Here is a 21,055-nt window from a genome sequence, read left to right on the forward strand (position 1 = left end):
GTGCCAGTCATGATGCTAAACACTTTCTATGAATTGTCTCATTTATTCTTCGTACAGACTCTATGAAGTAAAGAAACATATTTAATAAGATTAAGTATTAATCTCTCCAAGGTTACAAAGCTGTTAAGTAGTAAAGCTAGGATTTGAACCTAGATATTTCTGACTCAACGGCTTCAGCTTTTAATAACCACAATGAAATAATATTTCTTCTCCTTCAACGAAAGCATGAAATCGTTTTACAATAGTAACTGACAATGTAGCCCAATGCTCTTTATCTAACTGGCCCATGTATAAACGCTGGTGTGATGTATGTGCCTAGAAAACCTCTAAGCATTCATAGAGTGCTTATTATTTTCCAGATTTAAGCTTTCTGGCTGGGAAATCTTTGGACATGGCCAAAGGAGAATTCCAGAAGTGTGACACCTTCTTTTCAGTTCTTTCCAGCTGGGTCAGAGGCCCACTGAGATGACTCAGACTATGCAAGGGCCTTGGAGTGGACACACAGACACACTTCTGAGCTCCACGCAAGACATCAGACTGTACGGGGTAGGGGTGGAGGTAGTTATGACTGGGGAATTCATACCCTATGGGAGTCAGGACTTTAGGCATGGATGCCAACAGAAGAATTTTGACTTTTCATTTAAATTCGATTTAACAACTGTGTATTATGCACTTACTACATGCGTGGAATTCAACTGCCAAATGTTGAAAACTGCAAAACTGAAAAATCCATCAAGACCTCACAGGCCTCCAGAGCTTAACTACAGGCATTTCACCGAACAAACGGTCAGGCACTCTTCTTGGCACTTTACATGTATGAATCCATTTAATTCTCACAACCCAATGACATACGACCTAATATTCTCCCTGTTTTATAGCTGATGACACTGAGGTGCAAAGGGATTAAGAAACCTGCCTAAAGTCACATAGTCGGTGAGCAATTTGGACCCAGGATTTGGTCCTAGGCTGTCTGAGTCCAGAGCCTACATTCTTAACCTTTCCCTAAACTCTCTGTCTAGTAGAGGGAGACAGCGGGGTTAAAACAATTTGTAATGTGGGGTGATAAGAAAAATGATCGACATAGGTACACGGTGGAACGTTAATAGAGGAGTAAGTGACCAGTTCTGCTTTGGGGAGGATGGTGTTCTGGGAGGAGTGCAGACTCAGCCAAGACGTCACAGCCGATGTCAGATGGCCATCAGGGACAGCAGACGAAGGAGCAGGGGCAAAGGCATGGAGGTGGGAGACAGCTCCGCGTGCTTGCAGTGTGCTATTGTTGAAATATAACGCGAGCAGGGCAAGGATGGAAGGAGATGAAAGCAGAGCAGCAGAAAGAGATCAGAGAGAGGAATAATTCTATTCTATGAACTGCCCATACTAAAGAGTTTGTGTTTAGGTGGGAAATATTTAAAATAGGTTTTAAACAGGAGGTAGGGGAAGTGACGGAACCCAATTTGTCTTTTTAGATCTAGCTGCAGTGGGAGACATGGAATGATGTGGAGAGTGGGGAGACAGGGCAAAATCCAGAAGCAAGAGACCATAACAACAGCTTCAGGGAGAGAATGGCAGTGAGAATGGGGGAGGAAGGCTGAGTAGAGAGATTTTTTTTGAGGTAAAGTCAATAGAACTTGTTGATTCAGGTGTGAAGTTGGAAAGCTGGGGTAGGAGGTTGCCTTGTTAGAGTAAAACTTGATTCTTACGAAAGCCCTCACTATGTGATTTACGTCAGCCCTAGACCCTCGCCTGGGAAAACGGACGTAAAGGGGCGCTGCATGTTTAGATGCATGGAACTCAAGTGTAGTTAATACCTAATTCCTGATATTATTTTCACCTTCCCTCCTGTAGTGCCTAAAGCCCCTACTGAAGAAAACAGCAATACTTCACTCTGCTGAGGATTACTGGTTTCATAATATATCATCCACAGTCCCAGTGCAACTGGGCCCATTAGCTGGGGATGCCACTGATCGATAATTACCACCTGGTGTTCCTGTACGGTAAGAACCATCATTTATCTCAGTTTACCTCATTTCTTGAAGTAACATTCAAGACGGATCAATTACCCCACTCCTAAGATTGGTGGAATAAACCAAGAATCAAAGGCCAAAAAGAAGTTCTGTTTCCAAGCTTATAACTTCCTCCCCTCCCTTAGCTGGCTGGCACCTGCCTTTCTGCTCTATTCCAGCCGCTGAGTGGGAAGCTCGTGGGCTCTGTGGAGCCTGAGCAAGTTCAGGAGCGAAGCCCACTCAGCGAAGGGCGAGGCCACAGCTGGGAGGATGACTCACGCTGGATCCAGAAAGAAAACAAATGGTCTCAGAAATTTGGTGGCAATGGGGTAATGGTGGGGGTGGGGAGGACATGTGGAGGGAGGCCACTGCCTTTTCCAGGAAACTGGTTAGTGCAACAATTCTGGTGGGAAAAGACTAAAAAATAAAGTCCACTTACTGATACAAGAAATCAGATCATTAAATCTTTCCTTAGGAAAGAGGGGGTTTTCCAGCCCACGGAAATAGAGCTTCAGAACGCCAGCAACTGAGTTAATGTCATGGTTACTCTGGTCATCGGCCAAAGGGTTTTCACCTAAAAAACAAATTAGTTACATGCAATGTTTCTTTTTCTCCCTCTGAACAAAAATATGTTTCTACACACACACACACGTCTATATATACATGTATCTTTTAATTATACTTTATGAAAGATTATATGGTACTAAAATTAAAATAATTGGTTTAGATATACCACCCCATGATTAACTTAAAAATAGTTGACTAAAATAAAACTTTAAAAAAAAAATCTTATGCTACCAAATAAGCCCTTACAAGTTACCAAAACCTTAAAATAAAATATTGTGGGATTTAAAATTTTACCCAACTTTTCTTTTTTTTGAGGTTAAAATCTGTAATCTTATTTTGACATGAATTCAAGTACTACATTTTGTGTTTCTTAACCTACTGGGAAAAAGACACAATATAGGTCAGCCTGGCTATACTATAGGGTCAGCCAAATGCATCAGGAATACTATAGGCTTCACCTGATTGTGAACACCTACACTTAAATCAGACAGGGCAACTTGAGCATGTACCCTTAACTGTACCAAGAAATTCATGTAGAAAGTGGACATTTAGCCCAGTTGGGCGTGGCTCAGCGGTTGAGCGTCGACCTAGGATCCAGGCGATTGGGGTTCGATTCCTGGTCAGGGCACATGCCCGGGTTGCGGGTTCGATCAATGACTCTCTCATCATTGATGTTTCTCTCTCTCTCTCCCTCTCCTTTCCCCTCTCTGAAATCAATAAAGATATATTTAAAAAAAAAAAAAAGTGGACATTTAAAAATATATATCACAAATATGAAATAATATTATTTCTTTATGGTAAGCAGTTTTAAAATATAAGGCAAGTGGCCTGGCTAGTCCACCTCCCTGAGAGATTGAGATAAAAGTCCTTAAGTTCAATGTAATATTATGCAGTCTTAAATCAAACTCCTTTTTTTTTTTTTTTTACAAGACTGCTCTTCTAAAGTTCACAAAAATTGTACACTGCATTTTAACTTTTTTTTTTGCCTCTTGGGGCTGTTTCAGGGACACGTTTGTCCCCTTTTCTCTGCTCCTCAGTGGGAAATCACTGAACAAAAATTTACCAAAATATTGTTTTTTACCCAGTGTGACAAAGCCTCACCCAAAGAGATCACAAACAAATAGCAAATATCAGGGGAACTTCCGAGGAAAGCTCATAATGCCTGTGGTGGCTGGCACGGGAGCCTGAGGCTTTACTCCATTTGAGTTTATCCTGAATGTGGTCAATGCTAGAGACTCGGAACACTGAGCTGCTAACAGGGGAGGCCGCTCTCTCCACACATCATATCAGTCTGAGAATTTGGAACAGGAAAACAATCTGGCTCCAAGTTTACTCTTCAATCAAGGTTTCAGAATTTCAAGGGCTCTCTGCCAAGTCTGGGCCAGGGAAATGGGACCGAGAGAGAGAAAGCCGCTCCGTCTCCACGCCAAGACGCCACCTCCCTCGGTATTCTCCAATTGACTTCCACGCAGAGGAAGGAAGGGGCAGGTGCATCCAGATCGTTACAACTGGAGAGAATTAGTAACTAAGAACCATCACTAAAGAGTTAGGTATTTTCACGGATTACACCGAATCCTCAACACCAACCCTGGAATTGTGCAGATGAGGAAACCAAGGCCAAAGTAAGAGATGAGTAACTTGACCCAAATCACACAATTAGTAAGTGAGCGTCTGACTGGAGTCTAGGTCTGCCTGACACAGAAGTGTATGGCTTTGCTAATCATAATGTGCTAATTAACACCTCCCTAGCATTTAGGTGACAGCCAATGGTCACAGGGAAAGAGCCAGGGGATGGGAATTGGGGGAAGGAAAGTGTTCCTAACAAAGGAAATACAATGAAACTGGGACGAGTCTCCTCAAACACCTGCTCTCTAGGCCCAGGGCTGTCCTTGCCACTCTTCTAGGACCCCCTGTGCCCCTTTGGCACACATGCTGAGGATAATCACTGCCAGTCCTCAACCAGGATACAGATCTCAGACACTTTTCTATACTTGATGACAAAGCCTTATGATTTTGGCTTCGTTTCTCAACTATTCTAAATAGATTCTTACCTCAATTTCCAGAATGAAATAAGTGTGAAGAGAAAGGTTTTGAAGATACACAGAATGAGAATGCCACATCACTCTACAGAAAATGACAACTTTTTACATGACTTGCTCAAAGGTTATAGACATGCAATTACCTCTCTCAAATGAATTTTTAATGTCGTTGACTTCCACCTGGGAACCAGAAACTCTGAAAATCCCCTGATGCTGAAGACCTAAAGAGAGCAAGAGGGAAAGGAGGGTGAAAGATCCCATTGCATCCTCTAGGTCCCCCCTTTCTCAAGAATTAGTCAATGGAAAGACACATTTACTGAAATATTCCTAGTGATTATTTTTTAAAATAAGAATTCCATAGTTCATGGCTTACCATAGAGATTGATGAACCGAATACAACTTTCCACAATGAGGGGGATAATCTGTCCTGAGTCCTGTGTAAAGAGATAGAAACCAGTTAACTACACAGGAGAGGCATACATCACACATAATCATAAAGCTCACGGTTTCACTACAAGGAGTATATGGTGTTATCTTTCAGATGATCATTTCCAAATACCCCCCACTCTAAAACAGTACACAAGGGCCAACATTAAAATTACACTTAATCAAAGGTACATTTCAGTTCTGGAGCAAACCAAATTAAATACATTTAAAGCAATCCTGCTTCTACGTAACTCTAGCTTGCCTAGAGATGATGAAGCTAATTCATCTCTTTTACTGACATTTAGGCTCACATACCAAAATGAACATATGAATCACTCATTTTAAAAAAGGTTATTTATACAATTAAGCTAACGGACCTAAAAGAACTGTGTATTCTGACCAGAGCATCTTAGGACTGACGGGCTGTACGAGCTGCCAAGCACAACCTTCCAGCCGTGCCGGGATCCTCTCTGTGACATCCCTGAGAGGCTCACACGTTCCCAGATGCATGACATGAGAACTGCTTTACAGATGCTTATAATGTGTAATGTATTTATTTAGTTTGCATCAGAACTTACTCATCCTGATAGAGTTTTCATTGTTATTTTTTTCATGTTTGAAGGATTAAAAAAAAATGGCAAAAATGCACATCCCAGGAGATCTCATTTTTTAGGAAGGAACATATTTTGGCCATTTCCCCCCACATCTTGTAATGTAGTCAGAGAACTCTACTGAACAAATGTGAATACTAGAAATGCTTTAAAACATGGACAGGATGACAAATGAGATGAAAGAACTGTGGAGGTCACAGTTAAATGTCCACTGCTGCCATGTACTCCATGTAGTTAAAGAAGGTGACTGACTAGGGAGTTATTTTTCATAAGCTTTTGGACTCTGCTCTTTCAGAAATTAGCTCTTAAAGGAAACACAGAGGTTCAAAATGATTAGCTGACATTAGGTACCGATTCAAGAGGAATTTTATTCCGAAACAAGAAGAATTTGGCTGTCTTAATATATTAGACAATTCAGAATCTACTAACCTTTCCAATTAAGCCACAGGGGAAGGACTGGGTACAATGTGGTTCAGCAATTTAAACTCGTTACTATTCCTGGAATGGGTAATACACTACTTGAGGAATAGTTTTATTTCAGGGTTTAAGACAATCTAATCAGTATATAAACCAGTTAATGGTTCAATTACTTCTGGAGCCTATATTAAGTTTCTCTAATAGTTCATTTGTTTTATGAATGTCAACTTTATTAATTTCTTAAAGAAGGTCCTTAAGAATAAAAACCCTTTTTAATGTGGACTAGTTTGATACACGAATGACAATGTAATTATTTCAAAACCCACTGAACATGTGAAGGGATTTTTCTTTAAGATACAAGTGTGTTTTAGGGGAAATAACCTTTATATGAACGATGCATGTAACATTGTAAAAGAGCAACAAATGTTTAAATGTAAGTGATAATAGGAAAATATTAGTTTGAACCTCTGCCGAACTGAATGTTAAAACAAAAAGAAAAACAAAGAATAAAAGGTTATTAAAAGGAAAATGTCTGCAGTAAAACAGTTCTAAATAAATATGTCTTAGGTTTGCATCTTACTTAAAAAATATTTTTGTCTTTACATTTACTCCAATAATTGCTAATCTTTTAGCTATTACCAGTACTTCATTCAGATATAGTGAATTCTGGAGTCAAAAAATAATGTGCGTGTGTTTTAATTTCATGGACGCCAGATGCTTTGGTAGAATATTTTACAAGAAGAGAAGCAATGAGCTGTGTTCCACCTACCATTCAAAGAAATCTCCTTTTGTGCCTCAGTTTTCCCAAGGGAAGAAGAGGAAAAATGGTTTTGCTCTTGCTGTGTCACAGCAAGACTGTGGGGACCTGCACCAATTGAGCCCTGTGCAGAAATGCAGAGATCTCTGTATCTGCTGTGTTACCGCTGTTACCAAAGATTCTTTACTGTGCCACCTGGGGTAGTGATGGGTTCACGTAAGTGAATTTCCCATGATCACTGGTTTACTCCTTTAGTGCCTACATTCCATTTCCTTTAACTCTTCCTAATGAAAAATCTTTTAAAAATATATTACGTGCTTCTCTGTCATCTGAAGCAGTCATTCTCCTACTGTGTTATCAGATGCAACAGAATCATCCCTCTGCCTTTCTGAGCTTCCCTACATTCTCTTGCTTGCCAGGCCCGTCCAGCCGCCCATCTCAGAGCTTCCATTTCATCGCTCCTTTCTCTCCAGCTAATTTACCCCTGCTTATAAGCCCTGGGCTGGGAAACCAGATAACCCAATTTGACAATAATTCTCTATTAAACTAGAGCCAATAAGGCTCTCTGGGTTTAAGGCTATGGCAGTGGATTTGTGATTGTTGTTTAGGTTGCCCAGTGGCCTTCACTTAATTCCAGGATCAGGGCTCATGCTGAAGGCCGTGCGAGGTGTTCAGTCTCTCTGTGCAGGTATGCATCTGTCTGTCCATACACATGCCACACATGTGCGCACACATGTTTTAAAACCATGTGTACATACTCCGTAAGAGATCTGTCTTTAAAGAAAGTAAGATATCTGTAATAGACTAGTAAGAGATATTATCAGTGATGTAGTTTCCTTTATAAGTTTGGTCTTTAGAAACACTGCAGCCTGTGTCAGCTATGTTAGCTAAGAAAGACAAAGTTCTTTTCTTTTTTGTATATTTTTACTGAAGGTCCATAATCCAGTATATTAAGTGTGCATTTGGTATTTAACGTTGACTTTCCTTAATAAAAGCTCATGACTCAAATTTGGTCCGTTTGCCAAATACATCATATAAAAATGACGAGTTTATCCAGTTCTCCTAGAGAAGACTATTCTTAAATCCGCGCTTGATTTCTATAATGCCTTTCGAAGTAAAGTCTATTTATAAGCCTGTCTAATTTCCAACTGCAAACATTTTCCTTTTAAAGCCTTTAAAAAACCCCAATTAAAGCCAAGCATGACCATGATTTGAAAATGACACCAAGGGCCAAAGAGGCTGCGCCCTCACTTCCCTCCAGCACTATACCTGATGTCGCGCGTGCGAGTTCCTTCGTCCTCGGCTAGAAGCGTTATCAGAAATACAGGGTGAGAAAGGAGACAGAGTAAACACAGCAGAGATACAAGGTACAGGCCACAGGGTCTTACCATTTATCCAATATAATGAATTCCTCAAGTCATGGGAAAGAACTCTTGCTGAGCTTCAGAGCTACCCTAACAATGGACTTTAATGATATATTTCGTGCCACCTTATTTGCACGAGTAAAAACAAAACATTTTATCAGGTAGATCTTTCCCTTTTTGTACAAATTGTGCTTTTTTTTTTTCAAATAAAGAGGGCTTTCTCTTTTTGCCAGCATAATAATACCCACGTTTATTTCCTCTTCTGAAGGCACTCAAACCAAATATTCTTTTCTCTCTGACTTCAGGAAATATTATATTGATTTTCTGGGAAAGCAAAGAGCCCCAGGACAGACTTGGACATAATGACCTGCCTCTTTTTATGAGAGGCTCAGACCATTATAGTAAGAAGCATGGAGATCAGCCACCCAGATGGCTGGTGCCAGTACCTTGACGAATGTTTCCAAATCCCCATTAAACAACTTAGCATTATACTGTGAGCGGGGTCTGGACTTCCTGTGTTTCTGGGGCTTAGGGGGAACATTTGGAGGCCTAAGGGAAGGGAATATAATTACTGAGCATGGCAGAAATCAAACAATAAATGAAACACCCATAGGTCACATCAAAATTACAAAACACAGGGACTCTGTGTTCCTTCCCCACCCCCACCCACAGGGAAAATAGTCCTTCCCTTTCCTATGCATTTACTTTTACTTATGTACCAAAACCATACAAGCTATTCATCCAGACCACTCTTTTCTTGTATGTTGTAGTCGACATTAGTTTGCTAGTTTGTTTAAAAATTATAAACATTGCCCTGGCTGGTGTGGCTCAGTTGGTTGGAGCTTTGTCCCATACACTGAAAGGTCCCAGGTTCGATTCCCAGTCAGGACACATATTCAGGTTGCGGGTTTGATCCCCAGCTGGGACATGTGTGGGAGGCAACTGATAAATGTTTCTCTCTCACATTGATGTTTCTCGCTCTCTCTCTCTCTCTACCCCACTTTCCTTTCCTCTCTCTCTAAAATCAATAATAATAGTAAAAAAGATAAGCATCATCAAATGGAACTGAGAACTATATGGTCAAGTGTTACAAACCCAAGATTTGTGCTATTTGGCTTACAAGTCACACAGAAGATATGATAGGTCATAAAAATTAGGGCTCTGATAGATCCCAATATGAGAAATTAAACATATTTTAAGTTACAACATAATATTCTAATGCAAATAACATCACATCTGTCCAGTATCCCTCAGGTATTAATGGGATTTAATTTTATGCAAAAGTAATTATTAATGGATCACAAGTAAAAAGAGAGAGTTGGGTTTCAATGCTATTTCTTGGGAAGGGGTGTAGAGACTCATGTGAATTGTTATTTCTTTAAAGCAAACTATCTCATCACGTAAATATCTGTAGAGTATTAGGATGTACCAGTTCATTCTGTTCTGGACTCCCTCCATCTCCAGTCTGTGTGCTCTGATGGATAAGCCAGTCTCTCTGGCGTGTGCACATCCAGTGCACCATGTACCATCTTTAGAAACCTTGCAGCATCTTGCTCTGTAATTGGGAGAGGGAACCTTTTCTGTCCTCTCCCTTCAGAGCAAAGAGGCCCAGGATTATCTGACTGAACTTTTACAACTGTGCTAAATGGAATATATGAAAAAAGAGTCCCAAGACCTCTCTCTCTGGACATTCTAATGCAAACTTATTAGTTGGGAGGCTTATATGAGGATGTACATCACACCTGGAAATTAGGTAAAGCCCGTCATTAAGCGGCAAACTCTCTAGGAAGAATTACCTTTTGCGTTCATTAAAGTTTAGAAAGGCCAGTTTGGACCCAGGAATTTATGTGGAAGCCTGCCCAGCTTCATAAGATATTACCACTGCAATCAAAGGCAGGAGGGGAACGAATGTGCTGATACAGCCTTCCAAGGCCTGATCCTTAGACTCCCCCAGAAGGCGGGCTCATATGACTAGTGGGGCATGCAGCAAGCAGCACCCGAGCCCCATGGTGTTCTAGAGGTAGAAGGATCCTTTGCAAATATCCAGAAGCAAGTGGGGAAACTTCTACCAGGCAGCATGTCGTATCTGCAGCTGCTGAAATGTCTGAAATCAGTTTGTTAATCACAGTTCTCAGAGGAGGGGCATCACACATGTGGGCCACCTGGACAAGCAGCAGGGCTGGGCAGGAGCCTTTGTTGTGGTTCCCGTGGGAAGGAGCAGACAAGGCAAGGTAAACAGGTTCAGGATCGGCTAGTTGGAATAATTTTGGTGGGCTCTGGGGCATGGGAACTGCCCCTAGTCATCTGGTACCTGGCCTTTGGGCGATTTGGGAGGGGGAACAGTGGCCCCGATGTGAGAGCTCCATGAAGGAGGTGGTTGAGGGCAGGGGCTCTGGATTGGTTGGTTTCTATACAAAAGACACACTTGCAAGCAAGTCCTTTACTATCTCTAGGAATTGGCTGACCCTCAGAGGGGCAGTCCTTCCGGAGTCAGCAAGACTCCAAGGCATCAAAGCGTGAAATAAAAACTAAAAAGCATGGTTATTACAAGGTCCAACAGAACTTCATTTCTGATGATATCTGGAGCAGCTGACAAAGCTATGAAAAGAACACAGGCTCGTTTTGTTTTGTCACTGATTCATGGGACAACTGAACTTGTAGCTGCAGCCAAAGGCCCCAGTGGCACTGGACAACTGTTCCCACGTGACCGAGAGATGCAGAGTAACCCCCAACTGGGGCTAATACAGGGATGCCTTTTGAGTTTTCTACCAAAGGCCTGAAAATGGCCTCTCCCAACTGTACTAAAGTGAGGCAAATGTGAAGACATTAACGTTGTGAGAGTGACTTGAAATGGAAACAAACTGCCTGAGTGCTTATCAAAACAATTTCCCAGGGCAGGGGCCTTATTGGGCAGACGGCATGCTGACGGCTCAGGCTCTCCCTACTATGCACACATCAGGTGAGCAAAGCCGGGGCCCTTCAACATCGCGACTCATTTGGGTGCGTGCCTACCACACACCTCCCGCTGGCCTGGCTGCCCACGTGGGCTGCCCACGTGCAGGAGAGAAAGCACCGGTCAGAGGGATGTGAGTATCCTGTCTGTTTGGCAATTACAGTTCTCATTGAAAATTAATATATTTGTTCCTTCCTTTTTGAAAAAAAGTTTTTGAAGTGCCTTACATTAATGATAATTTAGAAACAACAGGTAAAATACTTGATAGTGCAGAGAGATACTATATGTAAAAAAAAGCTCCATACTCCATATACTACTATGCAGGGGTAATATTCGTCTTTGCCATTGATATAGGGAAGAAAACCTCAGAATTTTTGTCAAGTTTTGAGAAGTCAGTAGCTGTATCTTCCGAGTTGGTTCACCAGAAAGTAAGAGGGGCTTCCTTTTGAATAAACTGCCCTGCAGGAACATTCTAGATCCTTGAAAATCAACTTGCCAATTACTGCAACAGGCACACCAAGTGTTCTGAAGGCCTCTTCCCGCCAAGAGACCTCAGCTTCAAAAGTGTCAAGTCTTGCTATGCACAAATGTGCACACAGAAAAATGAAAGTTGCCATAAACTTTCCCCAACCCAAATCAGAATCAGCTCCCAGAACAGCTTTTCCTTCTCAGCACTAGAAAGGAAATGAAATACGGTTGTAGGCATTAATTAAATCTTTAAAGTGAACCAAAAAGGGGTAGAGAGCTTAGATTCTAAGAGTATTTACCATAGCTCTGATTTTTATATGACATGAGGAAAGCAGGAACAGGATGCAACTAATCATACTTTCTATTTGCTAACACAGTAGATATGCACGTAATGTTGCTTATTAACTTATCAAAAGTCTTGTTGGACTTTTTCTAGAAACTTATAAGTGTTTTGGATTAGATAAACCAAACCCATTCAATTTAGGTCTCTTTTTCTGAGTCTGCTCATTAAAGAGCTTTACAATTCCTTTGGGAAATCTTCAGATCTGCCAGAGCAAATCCTGTTTTGTGAGAACCTCAAACACTTCACATTACTGTGTTTTGTCAAGCCAGAACTATCTTCCATGTTCATTAACAAAGTGTGTTCTCTCTTGCATTTAAATGGTTGCTTCTTGTTAAAGAGAAAAGTGAGTGATACACAACATGAGTTATGATAAAATGTTTTCCTACCTTGTAGTCATATACTCAGCTCTATGACCTGCAGGGGGAAAAAAAAATTAAAACAAGTAAATTGAATGGAATCAGTGGAATGCATTTGGTAACGTTTTGTATCATCAGTCCATTATTTTAAGATTCTGAATTTATAATAACTTACCCATTTTATGGTGGAAAACAGGAGGGTAGCATATAGTGACAGGCAAATAATTCAAAGTAAATATTTCATAAAATCTATACATAAAATTTGATAAATTCTACTATCGGAGAAACAAGTTTTTACTTGGCAATTTGAGGCAGGGAGATTTATTTATTTAGTTATTTAAACAAGAAGTAACTGCTTGCTCTTAACTGTAAGTTCAAGGATGAAACACAAATAAAATATATCCCAGAATGTTAGTTATTCCCTCTGTCTTGATTAACACTCCATGGGGGAGAAGTAGGGGAGTCACACAGGATGGGGGGAACTCAATTTCCTTTAGATTAAATTGGTATTCTTTCTATAATAAGAAATCGGGGAGAGACACTGCATTTTTATAATCAGAAATGACATTTGCAGATATTAAAGTACAAGGACATTAAATTATGCTTCATTCCACCAACTTGTAAGCTCAAAGTTCTCTGTTATTTGAAAGGTGAGGTTCTTCTTATACATTCAGACTTCTTGCCTTGTTTTAAATAACAGCTCTATATTTTTGTGGTGTTCCCACAGGCTGTGCTAATTTCAAGTTTGAATGTGTCTATGGCTGCTGTCAGCTCTTTCTTATATTTAGGGTGGAGCTCTGGGAAGGGGTGTGGGAAAGCGAAGCATTCAGCTGGTTTGTTTGCAAAATGATGATGTGGTCCTCAAACAGCTTGAAAATGAGCTGGCAGAGAACGGTCATGTTGTAGCACAAACAGGTGAGCCCAGCCCAACATATCATAACACAGTGATTCACACTTGTAGGCAGGGCCAATATAATAGCAGTCAAGAAAGCTGGTTTATTGGGAACGGTGGACGAACACTCCCTGGCTGCGAAGGACAGTCTTTTACTCTATTATCTCCTTTTCAATAACAACGTAAAGTTTTTCATCAATATCTATTTACTAAACAGGAGGTGACATTTAATACCAGAAAATGCCTTTCTCAACACAGATCCAAGCCACTGTCAGTGTTGGCAGGATCAGGCCTTAGCCATGCCTGGGAGTGGGGGCACAGGGAAAGGAGAATCAGGTGTTCCCCCTGCTACGCGGTTCTACCTATCATTTAGCTGTAAGTCCTTTCCTCTTGCTGGCCTTCTGTTACTCTTGGGGAGAAGAAGAAAGAGAAGGTGGAACAGAACTCTAGAATAATTTATAGCTATTCGTAAGTGGGGGAGAAGGTCTACCAGGAAGTGGAGGTGGCAGGCGGTGAGCCGAGTGCGGCGCAAGGTGCCTACGGGATGCGCTTCAGCAGGAAGCTGGTGTACACGGAGCTAACGTGCAGCGAGAAGGCAGGGCTGGCGACGGAGATCTGAGAGCCACTGCCATTTATGCTGTGCTGGGGCCATGGGGCCGAGCTGAGGTCACCGGGGTGAGTCATCAGAATGAGCAAAGGGTTGAGGAACTATCTGGCTTGTGTGCTCTTCCATGTTGTACACTTTATTATAACACAAAAGTATGATATAAACTATATTAATAATGATAATAAAAACAGCAATGATATCTACCATTTACTTATATGCTGTTCTAAGCAATTTCTAGATATTAATTCACAATTTTCAAAATACTGTTATTAACTAGATACTAGCATTATTCTTATTTTACATGAGAGACTGGACATAGGGAAGGCAAGAGACTTGCCTAAGGTCATGCTGTTAAGATGTGGTGGGTCTAGCACTAGGGTCCAGATTTGTTTTAATTCTAAACCCAAGCTTCCAAGTAATATACTGTAAAAATGTAAGTATTTTTTCCCCCTATCAAATACTTTGAAAAATCCTAGATGAAAAGTAGGGATTATGGCTTACACCTCTGTCTGCTCCTTATGGCTAAAGCCAAATATAAAATACTGAAGATTTAATAAATCTAACAAATTATGAAACAAATTTCATAAATACTTATAAAACTAAATTAAGTAACACAAGTTAATCACTTTCAAGTAATCCAGTGATAAAGATACTAATAATTCCTTAAAAATGAAATGCTTTATAACTTTGAAATTTTGGTATTTTTGTTAAAATACCCCAACCAAATGTTCTCTAGAGTTAGAAAAAGATCATATATAAAATAGCTTAAATCATTTTGCTCCATCCATCCATGGCTAATCATATAAGATAAAAAATTAAAAACCTATGAGATGCATTTTGATTAACGAACCAAGAGCAAGCTTTGCAAGAACTACCATCGAACGAATAGCTGCCACCACCACATCCGTTTTCTTCAGCTAACAGTACTACCAAGTGTGTCTCAACTGATGAATGAGGTTTTATTTTTTAATCAGTATCATCATTAATAGATCAATAATGCACAAGCTTAGAAGAATCTGCTTCCCAGAGAAATGTGAAAGCTTCCAGTGGTCTGAAGATTAGATTCCAATCATTTTCTTTGGAAGGTTACTTAATTATTAAAAACAACAGACAACTCATTCACATGCCATTCGGAGGGGAAATAAATGACTCAGGATTATCTTGTTCTTGTTACAAACACCTAATTTGACTACTCTTACAATTTTACTTGGGAATTAGGAAGCAAATTATTTTTCATGCCCTAATGTATTTTTTTCTCCACAGAATAAAAGACAAAACCAAAATATAGTTTGGTGGCAATCTGATATTTAAAAAAACTCCCCACCATTAAATATAATATTTAAAATGTGCACAACTTAATGGAACAAAGGTCCTAATGAATGGTTTGAGCAGGACTCCTGGCCTTACCTCCCAGTCCTTTTTCTTCCTTAGTATCAGTTACTACAGGGTTTTTCTAAACAACTATTTACGATAACTTTCTCTTTGGAAAGTATATTTGTACTCCTACTTAAAGACAATGAACTGTGTGTGGATAACCTATTTAATCCCTTTGTCAGAAAGGTCGTGCCCAGCGCTAGAAATAACATAACAAGAAACTCAGCTTCTAGTGTTAGATTTTCTGTGTTTCGCAAAAATTGCACTGATATTTACATCCCCCGTATTCCAAGCGTTGCACACAAAGAAGCCGATGTGAACATTAAGGCTCATTACTGAAAAGGAAAAAGATTCCAGTGTTTGTTTACTGGGCTCAATTGAACTTCTCCAATTTATAAAAGGGATATCTGTAATATTTTAAACAAAAATAAAATTTAAAAAAACACACAAAAAACACACGAATGCTATCACAAAAGGATGTAATGCTGTTGCTGAAGGAAAAGGTGATGACGACAACTTTGGTCTTAACAGCTCATGATGTTTCTTTCTATCTCAACAGTTTTCAAAGGTTTGGAATTCTGAATTTGACTGTGCCACTTTAAGGGCCCAATCTAGTTGCTCAGAAGTGTTGTAAATCAAAGGATGTACTCGGCCGCTGGTCGTCTGCCAAAAGCGAGCAGTAGGACAGGCCAAACACATGTCTGTAGTTATAGTTTCAGCTGTGTATGATCAACTGCTAAATCCCTGGGTTAGGCTCTATTTGTTTTACTATGAAGGCAGGTTTTGGAGTAGTGAGCCTAGCATAATTTAGAGATGTGATTTCTATATGGGAAGTCAGGGTTGTCCCCAAACACACCATTTAATCCAGTGCTACTAACTTTACTGAGCCAAACCTAGACTTGGATTCCTTCATAAGGGCTCGCCATTGAATTATCTCACTGTGGGACAGGCGCCATGAACTTTCCTGATCTCTTTTGGTGTAAGCCTATTAACACGAACAGGGCTTGCATGGAAAGCCAGCAGGCTCACAATGGTCAAGCTAAAAGGTGGGGCGTGTTCTTTATGCTCCATTTTGCTCTGGGCAAAGCTGCTAGAGTCAGCCCCAGGCAGTGACCAACAACTGGTGTGCTGCCAAGTCTCCACGTGGGGCAGGCCCAGGAGCAGAGAGGTCTGCCACCAGTGGGCAGAGGCTAGTATGCCTGCTGCCACTGAATGGGAACCATCTAGATTCGCATGCAGAATAAATCTGGTGCAGGGAAGGCCTGGGACACCTGAACACAGCTTGTGTTATTAGGATACTGTTATCAGTAATTGAAAGAAATTCCAAGATAAAGAAATCCTGGCTCACAGGGTACAATATAGCTTTTCACAGTTCAGCAGCTAAAGACAGAATCTGGAGCATGGATTCAGCAAATTGGCTAAAATATAGCCCTACCTAATCATGGCATGTAAAATAATATTAACTGTTGGGGCTTTCTCTCCTAGAAACAGAAGGGAATCTATTTAGAATGAGTTCCATAAAAGTTTCAGAATGAGATCCCAAGTGTATTAACACATATGTCTGCTTGCAGTGCCAAGAATGAATTCACCCACTGCTTAACTCCCTCAACTCCCTCCCCTTTCTCAAAGGGAAGGACTTTGTGCCTATGAGCAATCATCTACACTTACGATAATCTATGCTTTGGGACTGGCAACTGACCTTGGGGGCACCAGTGAAATATCAGGCATTTGTAAAAAATGAAGGAGCTCAGTGGTTAGAGCAATAGCCCTCGGACTGAAGGGTCCCAGGTTAGATTCCGGCCAAGGGCTTGTGCCTCGGTGGGTTGCAGGCTCCATCCCCGGCTCTGGACAGGGTGCATGAGGGAGGCAACCAATTGATGTGTCTCTCTCACATCAATGTTTCTCTCTCTCTCTCTCCCTTCCACTCTCTCGGAAAAGCAATGGAAAAAATATCCTCAAGTGAGGATTTAAAAAAAAATGGAGGAAAAAAAATACCTGATACTATGAAAAAAGGGGGGAAAAAGGGAAAAAAGTGGGACACAATTGCTGATTAGAACAATAATTCAAAGGTGCAAAAAAAAAAAAAAAAGTTGAAACCTCTGTTATAGAAGAGCCGAAAGACTAGTGACTAGTATAGGGAACATTCATGTACCCTTCGCTTAGATTTCCCAATTGGCAACATTTTGTCACATTGGCCCTATTCCCCCCCCCCCCCTCTTCCTGCAGCATTTGGAAAGTAAGTTGCAAACATTATGACACTGAGCAAATATTTCTTAAGAATAAGGTTCTTCTCCTCCATAACCATACCACCGTACCTAGGAAAATAAACATTCATTCAATAATATCATTTAATAGTCTATATTTAAATTTCCCTAGTTGTCTTTAGAATGCCTTTTATAACTTCTGCTTTTTGATTCAGAATCTGAGAGTTCATACATTGTGTTTGGTTATTTTATTTTTTAAGACATTTTTTCTAAGTGAAATTGGCCTTTGATCTTAGAATCTGGCACCCTGACTGTAATATGGGGAGCCTTAGGTCATGATGACCTTTCTCCATGTATCCATTCCCTGAGGATAATAGGCCCTTTGGAGAGAACAAGAAAATAAGGTGATAGGAAAACTTCTTTATGGGTAAAGGAGTAGGAGGCAAGGGTTTATGTCAAACGGAAGCAATCTGTTTTTGGCCTGAGTTACACAACTCAGTCCCCTCATTTCCCAGTCCCATTCATATTCTCTTTCATTTCTTATAACTTCTAGCAGGACCTAGTGTGAATAAAAGATAATTAAAGTTACAGACTATGAGGCCCTTAAGACAGGGACTTTGCTTCTACTTATTTTTTCCTTTTAAATTTCTTGAAGATGAAAAGAGAAACAGTAACACTTACATAGTCCCCTTTGCCAATAATCCTTTTTTTCCTTCAGTTTTCTCACTTGTAAAAATGGGGAAATTTATAGTATCTAGTTAAATATACAGCTCAGAACAATGCCTGACACAGAGAAAGCCTTATATAAGTGGTAACTATTGTTGTTTTTGCTATTATCAGATATAACAGTATGTTTAATTAGGTAATTTCTTAACCAAAACCAATGCCTACAGAAAGGAAAAAAAAGTCACCCAAACTGGTTTTACTGGTTTCTAGAGTCCAAAAAGGCATTCGATGGGACAAAAATATTGGCCCATTCAAACAAATGGGGTGGGGCTGGAGGGGCAGAAAAGTCCAAGAACAGGAGGAAGAAGTGACCGGGGGGGGGGGGGGGGGGGGGGGTGTCAGCACCATGCTCTAAAGAGCCTTCCTCAGGAGCTCTGTGTTGGCTCTTCAGCCCTCCCTAGATTTCACGGCTCTTCCTCAAGGTCAGTGCCAAGCTCATAAAGAAAAATGGTTCCAGGGAGAACTTGGGTATTCCAGAAAGAGATAAAGCCAAATCTAAACAAACAGTGTTCTCTGCTTCTCAAAGCACAAATCCACAACCTGCACACTTCATGGAATATATACAGGATACAATCTATAATCCACGTCACCTTCCCATCTATTTCAAATAACTGACCTTCTCCGAGGGTCCTCTGCAACAAGTCGTGCTTGGCTTGAAGTTTTGTGATGAGATTACTACCTTCCAAATATTCTCTGAGTTTCTGCAAAAGGAAAGATTAGTTTTTAAATTAAAAAAAAAAATAAAAATTCAATGTCAAGAGACATCCCATAGGATATCTAAAATCCAGCCTCTTTTATCTTCTAGATCCTAGAGCCATGCTACTTAAAGTGTGGTCTGAGGGGAGCCTATTAGAGATGCAGACTCTCAGGTCCCTCCTCCCTAGACCTATTGAAATCAGAACTTACATTCTAACAAGCTCTCCTGGTGACATGTGTGTCCATCAAAGTTTAAAAGTTCTATTTTAGCACAGTCCTCTTTAAATATGTTTGCACATCAGAATTACCTGAGGAGCTTTTAAGAAGTACTGACTCCTAACCCCTACCCCAGACCACCTGAATCAGAAACTCTGAGAGTGAAGAGGAGTCCATATTTTAATAAAGAACCTAGCTGATTTCAATGGCACTCCAGAAGCAGCGTCTAGGGTCCCCAGATCTGAGCTCCAAGGGTGGCTGTGGAAGTAAGGGACGCACCATGAAGTAGAACTGCTCAGTCTCCTGCTGGTTTGCTCTTCTCTTGACGATGCTAGGCTTACTCAGGTAGGTCTCAGAGACAGTGGACTTCACAGACTCTGTGGAGCGGCTATGCTGGAAGCATTCAGAAACATCATAGTCTTCGATGGTGACCATATCTTGTATCGTCTGCAAGGTGGCTTCAGTCGTTTTCTTAACCTGGGAACAGGAACATATTTCTCACATTAGTGCATAATTTTGTGAATCCCCCAAACACGTAGTGAGAACCTGTCCTGTCAGGCAGAGACCAATCTCTGATAAATTTCCAGCCTTTATCTTTGCAAATATTTTTTCTGCTTTCTTTTTTATCATTTTTCATCCTGAGCATTTAATTAGTATGCTAAACATCACTCTATTCTGTATATTTCTTACCCTTCTCTTCATATTTTCTACATTTGGTTTTTCCATGCTGCATTTTGATTATTTTCTTCTGATTTGCCTTCCACTTTGATAATTCATTCTTCAGCTGTGTCTAATCTGCTGTTAAAACTATCCTCTGATTTATTAATTTGGGTTACCCTATTTCTCAGTTTTAGAATTTCTACATGTTTGATTTTCAAATGTGTTATTTCACTGTTTCTAGGTTATAGTTCCCTGATGAAATCGAAACTTAGTTTTCATCTACTTGAGCACACTAAGTAGCTCTTTTATAGCTTGTTTCTAAAAATTCCAGTATTAGGAGTCTCTATTGTCTGATATTCCTTTTGGCTATCACGTTTCCTTGTCTCCTCATTTGCCTAGTTATTTTTTGCTGGACATTTATTTGTAGAGTTATTTGAAGTCTAGGGTGAGCTTATCATCCTCCAGAAAGAATGTTTGTTTTTCCCAAACCATCAGGGGTACTAATAGTTAAAAATCACTGGATTTTATTTCTGATCAAAATATTTGATACTCTTCTTTTTATGAACATATGTTTCCCTGTGTCATGGGCTTCAGGCTTGGCCATGCATCTTGTCCTGGACAGTGAAACGTGAAGAAATCAGCTGAGTCACTCAGTCTGTCATTATAGAACGTAGATATATAAAGATCATTTAAACAAAACAATATCGTAAGTAGTTACTTTAAAGAAGTCATAATTATATACCTATTGGCTAAATGAAAAGACTCACCACCCTGGAGGTGACATAAAAAAGATGGTAAAATATGAGGGCCCCTGCTCATATTTTTCCACAGCAACAATAATTTGGCAGCCATCCATGGACAAAAGTGCATTTGTAGAAGCTCTGGGATCCAGATAGGAGCTTGTAAAACCTTGGGAGTCCAAGACTAGAAAGGCTGATTTGAGAAAGCAGGCCTGTGCCCAGATGGCAGGCTTGCCAATCATGATCCTGGCTACAGACCCCAAAACAGCCCTGTACCTCTGTGGACTTAGCTACAGTTCTATTTGGCCTCGGTCCTGCCACCAGCACTATCTATCAAGGGACCCAGGAGGAGTCACACCAACCTGTGCCTTAGGTAAAGGCCTGCTGACCTTGATACAGTTCCAGTCCTTTTTAGCTGTGGTCTGGGAGCAGTCCTGCTCTGCCCAGGGACTTGCCAGAAGGCACAGTTGTCCATGCTCTTGGAGATAGACCTGTTGATTCTGGTCTAACATGGCCATCCATACTTTTAGAAGAAGGCCCACCAACCTCATTCTGACTTGAAGTGGCTCTGTAGCTTGGCTTCAGACAAGCTCACCTGCCGTCTTGAAGCAGCTCTGTTTGATGAGGTACAAGGCA

At 40.6% G+C, this 21,055-nt stretch overlaps 1 protein-coding gene across 4 annotated transcripts in view; it reads right to left on the reverse strand.

Annotated features, from left to right (window-relative positions):
- SRGAP1 (SLIT-ROBO Rho GTPase activating protein 1) overlaps positions 1–21,055 on the reverse strand; it is a 235,625-nt gene that overhangs the window by 28,198 nt on the left and 186,372 nt on the right. The window contains exons 9-16 of one of the 4 annotated variants that reach the window (XM_081127247.1): positions 19,299–19,496; positions 18,724–18,808; positions 12,335–12,362; positions 9,614–9,739; positions 8,090–8,123; positions 4,983–5,043; positions 4,753–4,830; positions 2,443–2,577 (exon numbers count right to left, since the gene is read on the reverse strand). In XM_081127247.1, coding sequence (XP_080983373.1) covers positions 2,443–2,577; positions 4,753–4,830; positions 4,983–5,043; positions 8,090–8,123; positions 9,614–9,739; positions 12,335–12,362; positions 18,724–18,808; positions 19,299–19,496 — 745 coding nt within the window. Of the gene's footprint in view, positions 1–2,442; positions 2,578–4,752; positions 4,831–4,982; positions 5,044–8,089; positions 8,124–8,630; positions 8,734–9,613; positions 9,740–12,334; positions 12,363–18,723; positions 18,809–19,298; positions 19,497–21,055 lie in introns of all 4 variants that reach the window. The other 3 variants (XM_081127246.1, XM_081127248.1, XM_081127249.1) reach the window with 3 other exon arrangements.

Source organism: Miniopterus schreibersii (assembly GCF_964146895.1).
Source record: "Miniopterus schreibersii genome assembly, chromosome: 2".
Taxonomy (NCBI): domain Eukaryota; kingdom Metazoa; phylum Chordata; class Mammalia; order Chiroptera; family Miniopteridae; genus Miniopterus; species Miniopterus schreibersii.